Source organism: Meleagris gallopavo, chromosome 15, assembly GCF_905368555.1.
Source record: "Meleagris gallopavo chromosome 15, MGAL_WU_HG_1.1, whole genome shotgun sequence".
Lineage (NCBI taxonomy): Eukaryota > Metazoa > Chordata > Aves > Galliformes > Phasianidae > Meleagris > Meleagris gallopavo.
Window position 1 is genome coordinate 17,314,960 of NC_139418.1, and position 17,056 is coordinate 17,332,015.

At 53.5% G+C, this 17,056-nt stretch overlaps 1 protein-coding gene across 1 annotated transcript; it reads right to left on the bottom strand.

The window, feature by feature from the left end:
• Positions 1–270: 270 nt before the first annotated feature.
• On the bottom strand, positions 271–10,393 carry GRXCR2 (glutaredoxin and cysteine rich domain containing 2). Its single transcript, XM_085236829.1, has 3 exons — positions 9,124–10,393; positions 7,461–7,676; positions 271–6,824 (listed from the first exon to the last, which is right to left on the bottom strand). Exons 1-3 carry the CDS (start codon positions 9,694–9,696, stop codon positions 6,645–6,647), a joined length of 969 nt encoding a protein of 322 aa, XP_085092955.1. The 5' UTR covers positions 9,697–10,393; the 3' UTR covers positions 271–6,644.
• Between the last annotated feature and the right edge of the window lie 6,663 nt (positions 10,394–17,056).

The following is a 17,056-nucleotide window of genomic DNA, read 5'->3' on the forward strand; positions in this document are numbered from 1 at the left end:
GTGGGCTGCTGGAGGAGTGGGGCACAACTCTGCACCAGCACCCGATGCTGATGGAGGAAACATCCCCTACCCAGAGCGAATGCTGGCCAGGCTCTTGCTCTGCAGGAACACCAAGGGACTGTGCGCCCTGGGTTCTTACATTTCCTACAGCCTGTAAGGGTTCATCTCACCTCCTGTGCAGGGACTCAGGATGCCACACAACTTGCAGCATGCTAAAGGCCCAATAAGAATTATTTTAATTCTCTCTGAGCTCCACTACAGAGCGGCTTTTTGTAAGAGATGTAAAATTTCACAAAATGAGATAAACCACAATCGGGTATTAAGCTTTATGACTTACCTAAACTTCTCTAAATGATCATCTTTCTCAGGATTTCAGGAATTACAGTCCTGCATGTCACAATTCCCCTCCGGCAAATAATCCCCGTGGACAAATCTGATGATGAAAGTACATTAGAAGTGTTAAAGAAGCAGATATTACCATTTTTTAATAAGAACGGAGACATCGGGAAACCTCACAAGCACAGCAGATGTGCAAGCAGGAATGCTGGCAAACAGATTTTTATTGTTTTGAATGTAACCTTGTCCTCTGCTGCTCGGGGGCGGTGGGCAGGCAGGGCAGCAGCACTCACTGAAGCTTTCTCTCATTGCTGCCCACAGCCCCATTCTGTTCTCCAGCCCATTCCCTGGGCAAACACACTGTGATTAGATTTACAGTGCTGTCCTGTCCCATTTATTACGCGTTTATTTCTGCGTTGAATTGGACCGACGACAAGAACAAAGCTATCTATTAGGAAACAAATTACAGTTATTTCGTACCTCCAAAAAGTGGCCAGCTTTTAGAACCACTTTGTCTTTTAATATTTAATGACCCAGATGAAGAACAGAAACCTCAGGACAGTGCAGAACACGAGGCCAGCTGGCAGGCAGCCCGGGTTAAGGACTTGTCAGGGATAAAAGCGTGTTCTCGAGCGGCACTCGGCTGGGTCTGAGAGATGAAAACCTTATGGAGCTCAGCTTTCAGAACTCAAATACACCACATGAGTAATACGAAGCATCTTTGTGGAGCAGAGAACAGAAAAGCGTTCTCCGGGATGAGTGCTTTGCTGCCTTCAGTAGAGCTGCCAGCAGCACTGATGCTCAGCTCTCTGTAATCTCAGAGCACTCTCACTGACTTGCTCACCAAGAGCACAGCCCTGGAACGAATGGCCCTGCTAAGCTGGAAGACAGAAGACATCCCCAGATGTATGATAAGGAGCACCCACAAGCACTTGGGACTAAAGGGAGGCAAGTTCTTGTTTCACTGCAAGTAAGAATCTCATCACTGGCCCAGTATTTGAAAGAATAGAATTGTTTTCAGGGATAGTCATATGATATTTGATTTCCACACAGTGCCATAACTGCTTACCACATACCCTACAGAGGCATGCTACTTTACATGCCGAATGGCAAATATTTCTTGCAAACTCAGCAACTGGAACACAATGCACAGTATCACTGGGCCTTATCTGTGACCACCTCCAACCCCAGCAGGTTTATTTCCCATCAATGTGTCTGGGAAACAGCAACACTTCACTGTTTCTGCAGCCATAAGATGCTGTAGCAATTGGACAGACCAATACGATGGCGAACGGTGCTTCACCAGAAGCATAACGATTTCACCATGCTAAGAAGGCACTACAGGGGAAGGGAAGAAGATTGCTTACCCACATCAGAAGATTCCAGGCTCACAGAGGAAAGCTCCACCAAAGAGGGATCTCCAACCAGAGATCCTTCCCAGTGGCAGTCAGCCCTTAAATGAGGTCTAAGAGAGGTGCAGCCAGGCTCCACCCCTTCCTATCACACAGGTAAACTGCCTTCACCTGTGCCCCCAGGGCTGACCGGGTCCTTTCCCAGGTGCTCAATCAGTGGTTCAGGCCAGGACTCAGCAGTTCCCATGCAGATGCTTATCCGTGGGACTGCCATACCAGGAGAGAAATATCACAGTTTGTCACGCAGGAACAGGGAATAGCTCTGGTGCTGAGGGGATAGGGCTGCAAGGACCTTGCTCCTCCTGTAGAAGGCAATCAACACTCATCAATAACGAAACATGAAATTTAAAGCATACAAGAATGTATTGAACTCAATTCTTAAAAGTTACTGTAATGCCTATGACAATAAAAATGCCAGACTGAAGAAGTACTGAGCACCAAATAATGACCAATGTTAAATCATATGAAGCTTTAGAAAAAGAGAAGTTGCATTTAAAACCAAATCAATCTGGGTAATGCAGTGATGAAGTTCATTTACGGGAGCACAAAATTCCAACACAGCAAAACTTTGGATTCTGCTCTGAAGTTCAGCTCCAGCACAGGCTGCTCCGTGCCCGGCTCTCCTGCCTTCTATTGCTGCAGACCACAGGTCGGCTTTAACAGCACAAGGTTCTCCCGTCCCGTTGCTCGCAGGCTGGAGGCTTCTCCTCATCGTGCTGCTCTGAAATGGCAGCAGCCGCACAGCTTCATTAGCAGCACGACGTACACACCGCGATGCCCAATCGCGTGAAACAAAGAGCCATCGACATAAATCTTCCGCTAAATAGCAGGCTCTATTACCCAAGTATTTAAACAGAAATAGACTCAATTTCCCGCACAGCACAGAAAAATAAATGATATTACGAGTCTGCAAGCAGAGTAACGGCTGGGAGCTCCCGGCAGCGCCAGAACCCCGCAGGGAGCACAGCACAGCACGGTACGGCACGGCGCCGACGTGGTGCCATCGCTGTCACACCGGACTGCTGCTCCTCTCCCGGCTCCTCGCGTCGTGTGACAGAGCTCGGGCTCGCACAGAGGCGAGCAGCTCCTGCCGTGCTTAACGTGGGCTCGCAGCCATCCGCGCTCCCCCGGCACTGCCTGCAGCACTGGGCCGCTGCGTTCCGTTCCGTTCCGTTCCGTTCGGCTCCGCTCCCCCCGGCTCGGGCGCGGTGATGGCGGCGGCTGCAGATGAACGACGCCCCCTGGCGGCCCCGGCCGGGCAGCGCCGCCTGAGTCCCGCCGAGGTTCGTTCCCCCCCGGGATGCCGGAGCTGCGGGGCTCGGTCGGCTCGGCTCGGTTCGGCTCGGTTCGGTTCGGCTCGGCTCGGCTCCCCGCAGAGGGCTGCCCGGGCCATCTGCTCCTGAGCAGCTCCACGGAGGGCTCCAGATCGGCCCGCTTACATCTGACTCCATCACTGCGAGAGGTCCCCAAACAAATCCTCAGCATTGAACCGCAGAGCGACTGTCTTTAAGCCATCGGTACCACCGAAATGACTTTTTTTTACCGCAGCTGGCGGTCAGGAGTGTTTTTTGAGCCCACTGCACGGATGCAGAGCGCCTCACAGAATTGCAGAACCACTAAGGCAAGAAAAGGCCCCTCGGATCACCAAGCACGACCCCAACCCACCCCAAGCACACACACACTAACCATGTCCCCAAGTGCCACAGCTCCAGGCTCACACACCTCCCCCGTGCCCCAGCACCAGAAGTGGCCGTCAGGACAGAGTCCCGCACCCGGACCGCCCCGCAGCCCCCGCCCAGCAGTGCCCGAGCACAGCCACGTTCTGCTGCATCCCACCGCTCACCGGAGCTGGAGCATCCCATCCTCCACTAGCAAAAACAGACAATTAAAATCAGTAATTTCTGTTCTCATTCGCTCTTCCTGCAAATGTATTGATTGCTTTCCACAAGAAACAACAAACAGAATTGATTCCATTACTCATTATGCTGAATCCAGGGAATTAAGACCCCTCATGCCTCTCCTATTGGGAATGTGTGCCATCACTTATCAGAAGCAGCAGTTTTCATCCGCAGTGATGTTTCTTAGAAGTTACTTGGGGGAAATAGCAGGCCTTTAACAGCAGCGCTGTGTTCAGCAGCAGAAAGAAATCACTGCAGGTTACACGTAATGATTTGTATAAAAATGAAATATTTCGAAGCAGAGAAGGGCTGGTTTTACAGCAAAATCAAATGGAGCCCACATAAATCAAACTGACAGCTTCAAAGACTTGCAAAATATAATAACGTTTAAATGCATAAATATCCCAGTTCTTTCTTTTTCAACTCCAAGGAAATGAAGTGGTGACACTGCAAAACCTCTCCAGGTTCCTTCATGTTATGATTGTGTTGCAGAGGTGGTAGTTGGGAATAAATGGGAATTGAAAACAATGTTCCAGCAGCAGAGGCACAAATGCTGCGGTGCAGGCAGTGCGAGGGGTGCGTGTGGGCAGGAAGGGATGGACGCAGCCCCACGAACCGCCTGTCTGACTTCGGGCTCTGAGAACAGCTGTGCCTCCCTGCAGCACCCCGTGCTTCCACCTACAGAACCCGGCAGGAAGAACAAAAGCAGGAGCGCTGGAATCAGCTTTAACTGTGGCGTTTGTGAGCAACTGTGGCAATCCTCCCTTCAGTCATACAGAGTTTCTGGTTAAAAGCAAGTGATGCACTTTGCTGGCACATGGAAATGTGGATTATTTTAACCTTTCTGCTCTGCGCCTCTGGCTGTCATAATTAGCCTCACTACTCACCTCCAACTGCCCTTCTTATTTAACACTGAATACGATTTCTATTTGCATTCCTATGCCGGCTCATGTGTTCCACAGTGAAATAAAGCAGCCCTGCTTCTCCCCGACCTCCAGCTGCCAGGAGAACCAGCAAAGGGCAGCCCCTGCCGTCCCTCCCAAGTTTGCTCAAAGGTTTGCAGGTCTGTTTCAGAGCACATCCACAGGCAGCCATAGCGTGGCAGTGTAAGCCGGGCTGTCAGCGGGTGCGATGCCCGAGCGGGGAGACACGGCCCAGGATTCCTACAGCAGGACAAAGGCAATAGGGTTTGCTTTTTTTGGAAAGACAGACAGAAAGAAAGAGAGAGAAAGAAAACCTTAAATGTATCTTTGCCACGGCCCTGTTCTAGGGAAATAAAAGAGCAGCTGTAAACGATTAAGAGAAACAGACGATCAATAAAAGATTCTAGGCTAAGCACGTGTACCAAAGTTCTGGCATTTCAGCCCATGAGGAAATTCGGATTTTGCCCAGGTAGGGTTTCACACAGAGGACATCCCGGTTCCCGTTAGGGGCCATAACGGCGCTGCAGGGACCCTTAGTGAGGAGCTCGGCTCCGCGTCCGACCAGCAGCCCCACATCACCGCCTTTATCCGCCACCCACAGCCCGGCCGCACGGCTGCCGAGAGCAGCGCAGTCACTGCAGGCAGCAGTGACCCCAGCGACGAGCGCTTGCATCAGCTCTGCCGTCAACGTTGAAGGATCAGGCAGCGGCTCCGCCCGCTGCTTTGTTCTCACCGCAGAGCTTTGATGCCGGCCCGCAGGGATCAAACGGCCGCTGCGGGGCTGAGCGCTCCGGTCGCTCTCGGAGCCGCGAGGATTCCTCTGCCCTCACCAACAGCCGAAGGGCTGCGGTATTCACACCGCAGATCCCAAAGCGATAAATGGAGCGGAACGAGTATCAGCTGCGTTTTTGTGCGCTTTGTTTGAAAATTAAATCATTAGTCCCCGCTAAGAAAATCCAGCGGTCCAGCAGTGGAAGTCCGAGGGCTGTGAGGGCTTCCAACCGTTGAAGCAGTTTGGAGAAACCTCGCAGCCATCAGCAAACAGAAAGCTGGCAGTGAGCCGGGCCTGCAGCCTCAGCACGGCGCAGGTGGGCAGCGCTGAGCTCATCAGTCTCACCGGTAAGGTGCAAGTTAATGCAGCCTTAGCATTGCTCATGAATATGCAGCGCAATGATTTAGGGCTTCGGGGAGAAAAAAAACGCACAACACGTTTCCCCCATTTGCTTCCACCTCCCGAATCCCGTGCGTTCTGCACCACCAGGGGCAGCCTGCAAAGAACTCAGCATCTCTGCTCCACCTTAACTAATTAGAGTTTACCTTCTGCAGATTACATCATGGGATTAACATTGGGCAACTGGAGTCCTGCTCGCTGCCAGCCCGATCCAGAAAAGTGCTGAGCAGTGGAGAGGGGAATTTCAGTTCAGCACTTCCTCCTAAGCAGGCTAAAAGCTTATTCGTTTCTAGTTGTAATGATAAATTACTGTACATTTCTATGGCTCCTGATTTGGGAAAAGTTTTCAGTTTCCCCCCATAAGCCAAACCCCAAAAGAATCGTTGTGTCCATTAAAACAGATGTAAGAATCAGCAAAATCTTCAGGAAAAGCTCGTGACACCACGAGTTCAGAGGTAATTACAAACGATGGCGTGATGTTAACGCGTTCAGCAAATTAAAGCCCAGAGGAGGCACCGCTCTGTGCTGCTGTCGCGCAGACCCACCCCCAGCTGTGCCCACTGCTGCTGCCTTCTGCTGCCATAGCAGTGCTGCAGGCACTGCCCACGTGAGCTCCCGGTGCCGGCTGCAGTCCTGCAGGGTCTCAGCCCCCACGTGCAGATCACATCACGTGGCTGCGTTCACCCCACAGGGCTGCACGCAGTGCGTTTGCAGGACAGGGCTCTGATTGAGCAAATGTGTGCAACAGACAAGAGGAACGGCATGGAGCAGAGGTGCTGTGTTCGTACTTACGGCGAACTCACGTAAGGTACTTCTCCACCTTTAAAAAGTTCCCATTAGAGCAGAGCTGCTTGAAGTGAAATAATGCAAAGCTCCCAGCAGACCCGGGTGCAGCGCAGCTCCATCACGCAGCGCAGACCTGGCAGGGCTGCACGCCGCTCTCGTTGCAGGCTGGGCAGCGCAGAGCCCTGTAGGACTCCTTGAATCTGTTTGCCAGCATTGAAAACTTGCTGCCATGGCACAGCGAGCAAGGAGCACAGCCTGATCCTTTGCACTGGGAGCAAGTGCGCTCAGCACCTCTTTCCTGCAACAGAAACATCGTGAAAAATGCTGTTACTCAGTATCAGACATGAAAGTCAGTAAATGTCTGGGCTGCTTTTGGCTTCTGCGGGGTCCTCCTGAGAGCGAGCCCTGAGCGAGGCTCCAAGCAGAGCATCCCAGGCACTCTGCACTGGACACAGCAGGGTGGTTTGGGGCTGGCAAAGCTGCAGTGCTTTGTATTTACCCTGCATGACAGCATTTGTTTTGTGGGATCAAATTGTGGTCAGATTAATTGGGGTTCTGACCAACAAAGTCTAACCCATGAGAAAATAAGTGGAAGGCACAATCTCGTTTCAGCTGATATTAACATTTTAGCCTGGGGAAGTCTCAGCCACACAGCAGCTGTGTTTGGCCTCGTCAGGCTGCAGAAACTCAGTCTGCTCTCAGTGATGGAGGATGGAGCTCCACCGCACCGCTGAATGTCAGCGATCCCCAAAGGAAAACCAAGCAGGAGGCACAAGGGCACTGGAAGCAGAACAACGATGCTCAGGTTGCTGGCTGTGCTGCCCAGTCACAACTTAGCTGAAGTGACAGATACTGACATAGATGGGGCTTGGACAGGAACACTGAATGGTTTGACCAGAACCAGAAAACAAAAATACTTCCAGTTTTCTCTTACCTGCACATACTGCTTGCAGACAGCCTTCTTTTCCACATCCTTTTTATGTCCAGCACCAATTCTTTCTCTCCTTTCCCTGTACACAAAGGCCCAGTCGCTCACCCCCTCTGTCTGGACGATCCTTCTCATAAGCTCTCTCTGGTTCATTGGTGCACGGATGATTTTCAGGTTGTTGGTGTAGATGATGATCTGACCAAAGTCGATAACTGGGGAAGCCTGTGAGAGGATCTTATCAGTTTCCCCACCCATATAGTATGCTCTGCAAACACGTTTCGGGTGGGGAAAGCTTCCTGGGATGGAAATTCTCATTTCAACCCAGAAGAAATGAAAAATGCACAATGCTCAGAGCAGCAGAGCTGGCATATGCCAAGAAGCCTCTGCACTGGGGACAAAGCCACGTCTCTTTGAAGGCTGAGCAGTTTGGAGGGGATGTCCAGAGCTTGGCCTGGAAGTAGCATTTTGGATGATGGTTATCTGTTAGGCAGCATTTGGTGGGGTTTCCAGACCCAAATGAAAACTTTTCTTTGTAATTTGCTAATGCTGACCAAGTGTCAGGTGGGGTAAAACAATCTCGTTACCTAATGCTAAACTGTGTTCCTAACAGCCAGCCTAAATAGCCATCTGTGGGGACACTTGCATTTGTATTCTTTTCTAATGGTTTTAAAACCAGCCTTGTTCTGATCACGGACATTTGAAAGCATCATTTTGCTTTCCTGATCATTCTTTCCCTCACCCTTTCCAGGTATCACATGGCAGTTACCACAACCTATTGCTTTACATACTCTTCATATTTCACCGTAAGTATCCACGTCAAGAGGAGACGCTCTCCTAACAAAAGGCCATGCCAGCCTCGCAGCTCCTGATGGCTGTGCTGGCAGCTGGGCATCACTGCCTCAGAACAGAAGCACAGGGGCTGTGAGCACCCACCCTGCCCACAGCATCAGGCGTGGAGTGCCCATATCTGCACAGCTGTGGTGCCTCCATGCACTGAGTGCACACTGACACAGAGCAGGACCGGCGCTGCACAGCGTGGTTACTGCAAGTACCTAAGGTTAGGTAGACTGGAAATGGAGATGAGCATTACTCAGGAATGCAGAACCAATTAACGGCATAGATAGGATCACATCAGTGCTCTGTCTGGGGCAGAAGAGATTCACAGTGGTTTGATATTTTCGGTTAAACCAGATGCCCAGGGTATTAGCTTGGTACAGTCCAAGTATCAGCAAGTCAGGGCTCCTACAGGCAAACCTGAGGCTTGATTTAGCACCAATAATTAGCAGGGGGCTTGCTCCGAGACACAATGTCACGGGCACAGCCCTTCTGCCAGCACAAGTCATGCAGCTCTAATGCTTGAAATGTAACTAATTGAGATAATATCCACCTTACGTTTGGATGCGTCGGGGTTATTCTGTACAGATACTGGGATACATGGAAATGTTTCATCTCACTCTACAAAACAGACAGATGCAAATCAATGCGGTGAGGACCGAGGATGAAGCACAGAGCAGACGCTGCCGTGCTGATGGGACAAGGCTGTACAGGCGCACATTTGAAACACCGCTAACAGAGCTGGCTGCACCCGAATGAAGCCCCCGCCTGCGGTTCCCGGGCCCACATCTCCACCCGCCCCGCACGTCCCAGGGCCGAGGCCGGCACCACTCACCCCGCAGAGCCCGCTGCCGGCGGGGGGGCAGCCGGGGCCGCTCCCATCCTCCCCGCAGCCTCTGCCCTGCGGCAGCCCCGGCGCGGGGCCGTCGGGCAGCGCCCCGGGCTCAAAGCTGTGCCGCAGCCGCCGCGATTGCTCCACGGCCGGCGGCTCCAACGCCTGCCCGTCCTCGTAGACCTGCTTCAGCACGCGGCCGCTGCACGCCGACGAGATTCGGAACCGCACTTTGCGGGGCCGCTGCCCGGTGTTCTGCTGGGGCTCCTCCATGGCCGCTCGGCTCACGGAAAGCTCCCCAACCTCCCCGTCACACCATGTATAATTCAGGCTTCTCGTAGCTCCTCTCATCTTACAGCAAAACTGACACTGCTGCGTTAAATATTGATAGAAGTTCACAAAGAGAAAATACCGAGATGTGTGGCAAGTTCTGCAGAGCTCCGGCGGGTGGGAACAGGAGCGCAGAACGAGGAACGGAGCGAGCGGGGCCGCGGGGCTGAACGGGGACTGCCGTGCTTTGGGGCTGTGCCCTGCGGTCAGCGCTGTCCCAGTGTGCCGTCCTGCAGCTCCCACCATTTCTGACAAGATGCAATTCACAAGGACAAGTTCACAGGAAAAGCTCTCCTCTCTCACAAATAGGAATTGTGAATTATTCCTCTTCCGTTCCGGCTCTGAAACCCCGAGAGTACAAAGCTCCGTTTCGTTTTAATCCAAACGCGTTTCTCTGCAGGGCGGTGGAGATCCAATTAAGATTTCATCCCCTTTTGCTTTCAGCCTCTATCAGCAGTTCCTGCAGGCTTTGGGCTCCGTCCCCACTCTGCAGCACGGCTCCCTCCAGGGGGCTGCGGGGCAGCAGGAACAGCCCTGGGGGGCTGCAGTCCCCAGATCTCCCCCAGCCCCGTGGGGCCCCTCCCAACCAGGGCTTGCCTTTCCTCTTGCAGGGAAAGGAGAGGTGTATTTAGTACAAAATGCATCAATGGAGCAGCTGCTGGCAGCTCTCAGAGATCCCGACACCTGTTTACACCAAGCACACACAGCAGGTGAAGGCTCTCCCTTTCAAGCTTCAGCATTTCAGCGCATTTCTGCTACTGAAGGCAGCTGCATTGACTGGAACCTGAGCGGAGCACCCTGTCTTCATCCTGCTTATCGTTCACAGCCAGAGCTTTGTAGCTAAACATTCTCAAAGCACCCACTTGAGCACCAGGAGAGCTCAGAAGGCCCCTGTGGCTCTCCCTACGGTGCCGCACGCTGCGGACATGCAGCAACGTGCCCATGTGAGTGCAGCCAGGCACACCTCTGCATTCTCCAGCACCACGCAGTGCCTGTGCCTCCGCCCGCCCCACCCCAACGGGAGGAGCTCACCTGGTGGAGCACTGATCTGCATCCTTCAGACTGTGCTCTCTGTGTGTACCTGGGAGCCCCATCCACCCCTTTCCCTGACTCGTCCTGCGCCAAGCAGGCCCTGCTGTTCAAAGGCACAGCAGCAGTCCTAATTGCCACGAACCACACTTCATAAGATACCTTAATTGGAGTTCATTTGCTTTTGATTGAGAGAACAATCAAACAGGAAACAAAGTTGAAAGCAGCAATGACAGCACCACTGCCACATCCACATCAGCAGCTGAGCAGAGCGGCTCCCACATGCAGTTACACACAGCTCAGTGTCACGGACCCAGAGCCGGCCCAGAACTCCCATAGAATTCCTTCCAGGAGCAGCCCTGCAGCCACCAGCACACTGCGGGCTGTGCCAAGCCCTGCTCACAGCACCACGCTGGGCCCCATGCTGCTGAAGGCACAGCAGTGATCCTGCACACAACACAGACCACCAGGCTCCACAATCTGCATTATCACTGGGTTATCCCTTTAGCCTTTGGTCCACCAGGTTTAGCAGCGTGTCCTCCCAGCACACAGCCAGCCTGCACCCCTCTGCACACTAGGAAGCACCGAATGCTGTTGGAAGCATTCCGAAGGTTTGCAGAACAAAGGCAGACAGCCTTGCCCTAAGGAGTGTAACATGTTGCTTTATGTCTATTGCAACAACACAGGATATGTACAAACGAGGACAGATAGAGAAGTGGTGGTGAACTGCACTGCAGCTCTTTGAAGACATGTTTCCACCTGCACATTTTGCTGAGAAATGTTTTGTTGCTCTTTACTCATTTTCACTTCCTTGGAGCGCTGCGGTGCTCCTCCTGACAAAGCAGCAGCAGCAGAAAGGGATGCACGCAGCCATTCACAAAGGGATGTGCAGGGGCTTCGGCTGGGCTGTGTCCCACTGCCGTATCATTGCTGCATTGCTGGGAGCGGCAGGCAGGAAGGCGGCTGCAGCCACTGTCTAATGGAGTTGGAGGGGGCTCTGTGTGCTGAAGAGAGCAGCAAGTAAAAGCAGGAGAGAAAGATACCCCATGGGGTCACAAGTGGGCATCCTTGCTGCTGGTGTAAGAAAAGGTTAATTTTTGTATAAACACCGGAAAAAATCTCACCAGCACTCAGACACCACTGGATGCACAAAGAGGAAGGTTGTGAGACCTAATGGGGGAGAAGATAGTGGCATTACCACAGTAAATATGGTGGTGAATGAGGAAATATCAGCATGCCACATTAACCATAACTGCCTGTGAGCAAGAGGAGGAAGCCGTCCTCCCTGTGCTGCTCCACAGGTTCCCCACAGCAGGGGCAGCCCAGTGCACCCCCTGCAGCCTGCACAGCGCTGTCAGTGCTGGGCTCAGCCTGGCCCCACGCTCCCCGTGGCTGCCCTCCACGTGCCTGTGCTGCAGGGACCCACAGCACCACGACAGCTTCATTCCAGCAGAGCACAGTGACAGGCACACCCTGTGCTACCAAAGGGGCACTTGCCAGCAGCACGGCAGCAGCTGCACCTGCCCTGAGCCCCATCCCATGGCCACACGCAGCATTTCCACGCACTGCTGAGCAGATCCGGCACGGCTCTCCAACAGCAGCTGCGCACTGAGCTGCCAGCTGTAGGGACCCAGCCATGCAGATAGCTGCCACCATTCACTGTCACGCTGTGGGATTGCCCCCATCCTTCTCCTTGCCCCAGGGAAAAGACATCCTCATCACTCTGATCTCATAAAGCAAAGACAAACTGTTTCCTTTCTGCATGTGCTCACTGTCAGCAAAACTCCGCAGTTGAGCTGCATGGGGAGCAGCCTGCAAGCACCCAACGTGCCACAGAGATGTAGCAGCACCCCCGGACAGGACTAACTGGGACTGCCCAGGGAATGGTGGGACAGCAGGAATCTGCTGCCACATTGCAGCGCTCTTTGCAGGTGCCCCGTGCCTGATGGCTGGGAGCTGACTGTGGCTCTGACCACCAAGAGATCACCCATGTGGCTGCTGCCCATGTGCAGCACCTCCATCTGTAGGGACCTCGCAGCATCACGTGGGATCAGAGCAGTACTGGAATTTGGCACAAACTGTGGCCATCCATCCCAAGCTCTGTTCTAGGGCTCCTGTGCTGAGACTACTGATGCCGCCTGGATCCACGTGGATCCACCCTACACCTTCTGCATCTCTGGCCAATATAGTAAAGCAGAAGCCAGGCTCTGCTGCAATGAACAGGAGCATGCAGTTCACTTAGAGAACCCTGTTTCACTTCTCCTCTCTCTGCTAAGTACTACTGTGCTACGTGAACTTGTGTTGAAGAAAGTTACAGCATTTCAGTGATTCTGAGGAAAGGTGGCAAAAAGGGCAGGACCAGAGCTTTCACGTGTAGCAGAAGAACATGTCAGCAGTGATCCACAAAGCATTTGCTCATTAATCACCACTCCACAAGACCCCACGCTTCCAGGGGAGCCACAAAGAGCAGCCCTGCACTGCTGGCGTTGAGGTCATGGGGAGGGGAAGACACAGCCTCACAGCTCCTGCTGATGGCCTTGGCCCTGGGGATAGCGTGGGTGAAGGGAGAGCCCTGAGCATGTACAAAAATCCTGAAGTCGCAAAGAAACAAAAACCAATAAAGAGCACTTCAAAGAGGGAAATTCCCAGGGCTGGGGCTCTGCCTCAGGCAGCAAAACCCCTCTGGCTGCTGGGAGCTGCGCAGCAAAGCCAGGGCTCAGAAAAACCAGAGCAGATACAGCAAATGGCAGAACAGCAACAACAGCACAGAGGGAAGTAGTACTTCCCCACAAGCACAGAAACAGGCGTGCAGCTGAGGCGGCGTGGCCCCAGGCAGTGCTGCTGGGATCTCCCTATGCTCAGCTCCTAGCCCCTAGAAGCCCACGTCAGAAAACCAAGCCCAGCTGCAGTCACAGCAGCACTAAACAAAGGGGCAGAACAGGGCTGGGCCACACGTCCTTCATACAGAGGGATTCACCCACTGAAGCACCATCCCTGCTCAAGTGCCACAGACTCACTCCACCACTGTGTTCGCTGGGCATTTATAACCTATCTGCTGCCATCCTGCTGGCCAGGAGCACCTGGGAACATGGAGGGACAGCAATAGCCCTGCTCCTGGCAGCTGCGTTTAGTGAGGTAACTGAATCCTGCCATTGTCTGCAGTCAGCCCTGTATGAGGAACAGCTGAGAAGCACTCAAGGCAACATTCGAAGGCCTTTTGAGCTGGTGCTTGTGTCCATTGCTTTTATTTCTTCTCATCTTAAAAACTGAAAATCGCCCCCTGCAGATCAGCCCTTATCGGGTAGGTAGCAGGCAGCAGGCACAGTGCTCCCAGTTTTGTGTCCCTTTGCTGCACTGTGGGCACAAACAACAGTGCTACGTGGACACAGTGCTGCAGGGAAGGAGCTCCATCGGCAGCTCCTCGGGCCCCCCACACCTTCCCCTCCCCAAGAGCAACTCCAGTCCCAGACCACAAAGCCATCGCCATGCTGCTCCTGTCTGCATGCCTGGCTCCACGTTCCCACCCAGCTCCATGCCCCCACCCTGCGCAGGGCACACACAGCCGTGCGAGTGCCATCAGAGCGGTGCGTGGGGACGTGGCCGCTGTTGTTGCCTCATCCCTAGCAGGGCTGGGGGCTGCTCACCCCACCCACGGGCACTGAGCCGTGCGCTGTGCCTGGGCCGTGGGTGGCAGGAGGACAAGCTGTTAGCATGAGAGCTATAATTTGCAGCTGCTCGCAAGTGGCACCCCCTCTCCCTGCCCTCCAGGATCTAAAAACAGCACGAAGGGTCCCTCATTTCCTGGAGGAGGAGGCATGTGGCACCCACCCGTGTTGTATATAGTGACAGCAGCTTTTTATAAACCCCACAAGGTGCTGCAGCCCATGCCTGCTGCCCAGCTGCCCGCACACGCTGTGACCCTGCACGCTGCTGTGGCCCCATTGAGTGCAGCCCAGAGCTGACCTGGGCTTCTGTATGTTACTGTCTCATAGTCAAGAACTCGAAATGGTCAGCAGATACAATATGTGAAATTCAAAGCTGATGGAAGGAAATGCTGTTTCCACACTTTTCTCCTCAGCAGTGGCTGACCTGACCAGACAGAAACCTGCTCAGTGCAGGGCTGCTGCTGACGGGACTGTGGGGATGAGCTGGGACTGCAGCTCCTGCAGATGGGCACACAGCCCCTCAGTGCTGCTCCTCTAGAATGTCCCTTGCTGGTTCCCAGCACTGCGTGGTTCCCTGCCAGCACCAGGGCTGTGCATTGCCACGCAGGTTCAGAGCAATGGAGCCTCAGAGGAGCAGCACATGGCCTCATCCAGCCCAGAGCTAATTACAGCATCAGCATCAAGCACAGACTTTTTAAATGAAAGGGAAGGACCAGCAGCTTCACAGCTCTGCCTTTGTGCTTTAACCCCAGTTATGAGGCAAATGATAGAGCTCTGTGGGTCTGAACACTGAGAAGCAGGAAAGCTGCACAGCCCAGCCCCAGACTGGGCACTGGTCTGCCGACCGGCCTCGTCCTTGAGCTCCTCCATGCAAAGTGGGGGGGTGACACGCAGCCCAAGGGGCGTTCCACAGCTGAATTAGTATTTGGAAAGCACTTTGAAGATTTAAGGAGTTGTGTAATGCTAAGTGTTGGAATCATCCATTTTTTATATTGCAGCAAAGCCTAGTGACTGCAATCAGGATCAGAGCCTCTCTGCGCCAGGCAGGGCAGCTGGAAACTCCTGGGCAGGAGAGCGACCACCCCTGCCTGAAAGGCTCGTGGTGCACAGCAGGCAGGGAGCTGCGTGGACGCCGCCGGGGGCAAAGAAAGAGCTGCCCCAAGCTGCAGTGCATGGCAGTGCTCTCAGGAGATTGCCAGCACTATCCCTGCCTTCAACGGACTTGTTTTGCACAGGATAAAGAAGAGCAGCCCTCGGAGAGCCCCCAGACACTGGAGCTGGCTCCTGGCACCCGGCACCCCGCTTCTGCCCTGGCCTTGAGAGCCAGCACAGGTAGAACCCAGCGAGAGCACAGCTGGGACTGGCCAGGATGTGGTCAGGATGCAGCTGGGATGTGCCTGGGATGCGTCTGGGACCAGCTGGGATGCAGGGCAGCAGTGATTCACCTGCACCTGTGCAGCACCCACAGATTTCCATGGAAATCCACCACGGGCAGGAGAAATGTGTGGTGAGGTGTGCAAGCTTCTCATAGGAGCTTTCAGTCCCACCCACTGACCACAACCAGTTCAAATCAGGACTTAGGAGAAGTTAAAAGAATTTTTAAAGGACTCGTGAACAAATTGCATCTGAGAGCAGTGCTACCTGTGAGCACAGACTCAGCTCTCAGCTTCATCCCCACCAGTCCCAACTGCGCGGTATTTTGTAACTTATTTCCAGTCAGATGAAAACGTACCGTGTGTGCATGAACCACAGAACAGAAATAGAGAAGAAAATGTAAAAAAAAAACAACAAACACGACAAAATCCAGACTTCAAAACCTGTTCTCAGTATGGCTGATGTCACGCACTGCATTTTAAAGCAGCAGCCTAACACAGGATGCTGTTCTCAACGTCATTCATTACAAAATGTGCGCTGTCAGCCAAGCGCGAATCAGCGTATGACAGACTACAAAGAAATACCAAAGTAAATGGAGACCTGAGATGAAACGGAGTGAAGTAATTGTTTCTGTGCATTATCCTGAAGATGTCAGTGTTTAATTCAGCCAAATGGCTGCCATTTAAAAGAAATTGCTCCGACAAAATCACACTGTGCGGAAAAATCATTGAAAGAAGCGCATTTACTGTATCTGCTGAATGTTTCTGGAAGTAGTCCTTCTCAGAGAAGTGAAGTGTGTCCTGTCCTGCACTCACAGTACCATTGCACTATGTGTAAAAGCACCAAATAGAAATAAACCCTTTAGATCTACAGTCCTTTCCTCTAACTCATAGGCTGCAAACACACAGCTGAGATCGCAGCCATCCCTGCAGCAGTGGTTGGTGCTGCACAGGGAGCTCCCAGCAGGACAGCAAATCCCTCTGAGCCAAAGCCTGGGAGTGCAGTGTGCCCCATGGGCCCGGCCTGCCCAGAAATGGAGGTGTGCAAAATAAATCTCATAGGACTGCACCTTCCCACCCTTCTGGCCCCCTGTGATAGCCGTTCTGGGATGGTGTGTGCGGAGGTGGCCCAGTGTTCTGAGGGCTGCGTGAGTGTCACAGTGCTGCAGGCAGCAGCACCCTCCTGGACATCACCAACCCATCACTGTGCAGAGAGGACGTGGGCACAGCTGGGGTTGCTGGAGCCACTGCTGGGACTCACGTTAGGACACGGAGCCGCGTTGCTCGGGCAGCACAAGGCTGGGTTCTGCCATCCCCAGCAGCACTCCTGGCTTGCTCAAGAATCCACAGCTCAGAGCCTGGGAGCAGCACTGCCGGTGCCCAGCCCTGGCCTAGCTGTGTGTGAGGGGGTTCGTGGCCACGGGCACCCCATGACCGAGGCAGGGAGAGCCCCAGCAGTGAGCGGCTCACACCCCCAACCTCCGTGTTCACACCCCATCACCAGGGGAGGTTTCGGCACAGGCGGCACTGCTCTCACCT

What these genes read in the sequence shown, in the direction of transcription:
- GRXCR2 (XM_085236829.1), bottom strand. Translation starts at nt 9,696, where the DNA reads ATGGTGGGAGCTGCAGGACGGCACACTGGGACAGCGCTGACCGCAGGG. An exon ending in CCGGCAGCGGGCTCTGCGGG is followed by an intron (nt 7,677 to 9,123) that starts GTGAGTGGTGCC and finishes ATCCTCTCACAG; the next exon opens with GCTTCCCCAGTTATCGACTT. An exon ending in TCTGCAAGCAGTATGTGCAG is followed by an intron (nt 6,825 to 7,460) that starts GTAAGAGAAAAC and finishes TTTCTGTTGCAG; the next exon opens with GAAAGAGGTGCTGAGCGCAC.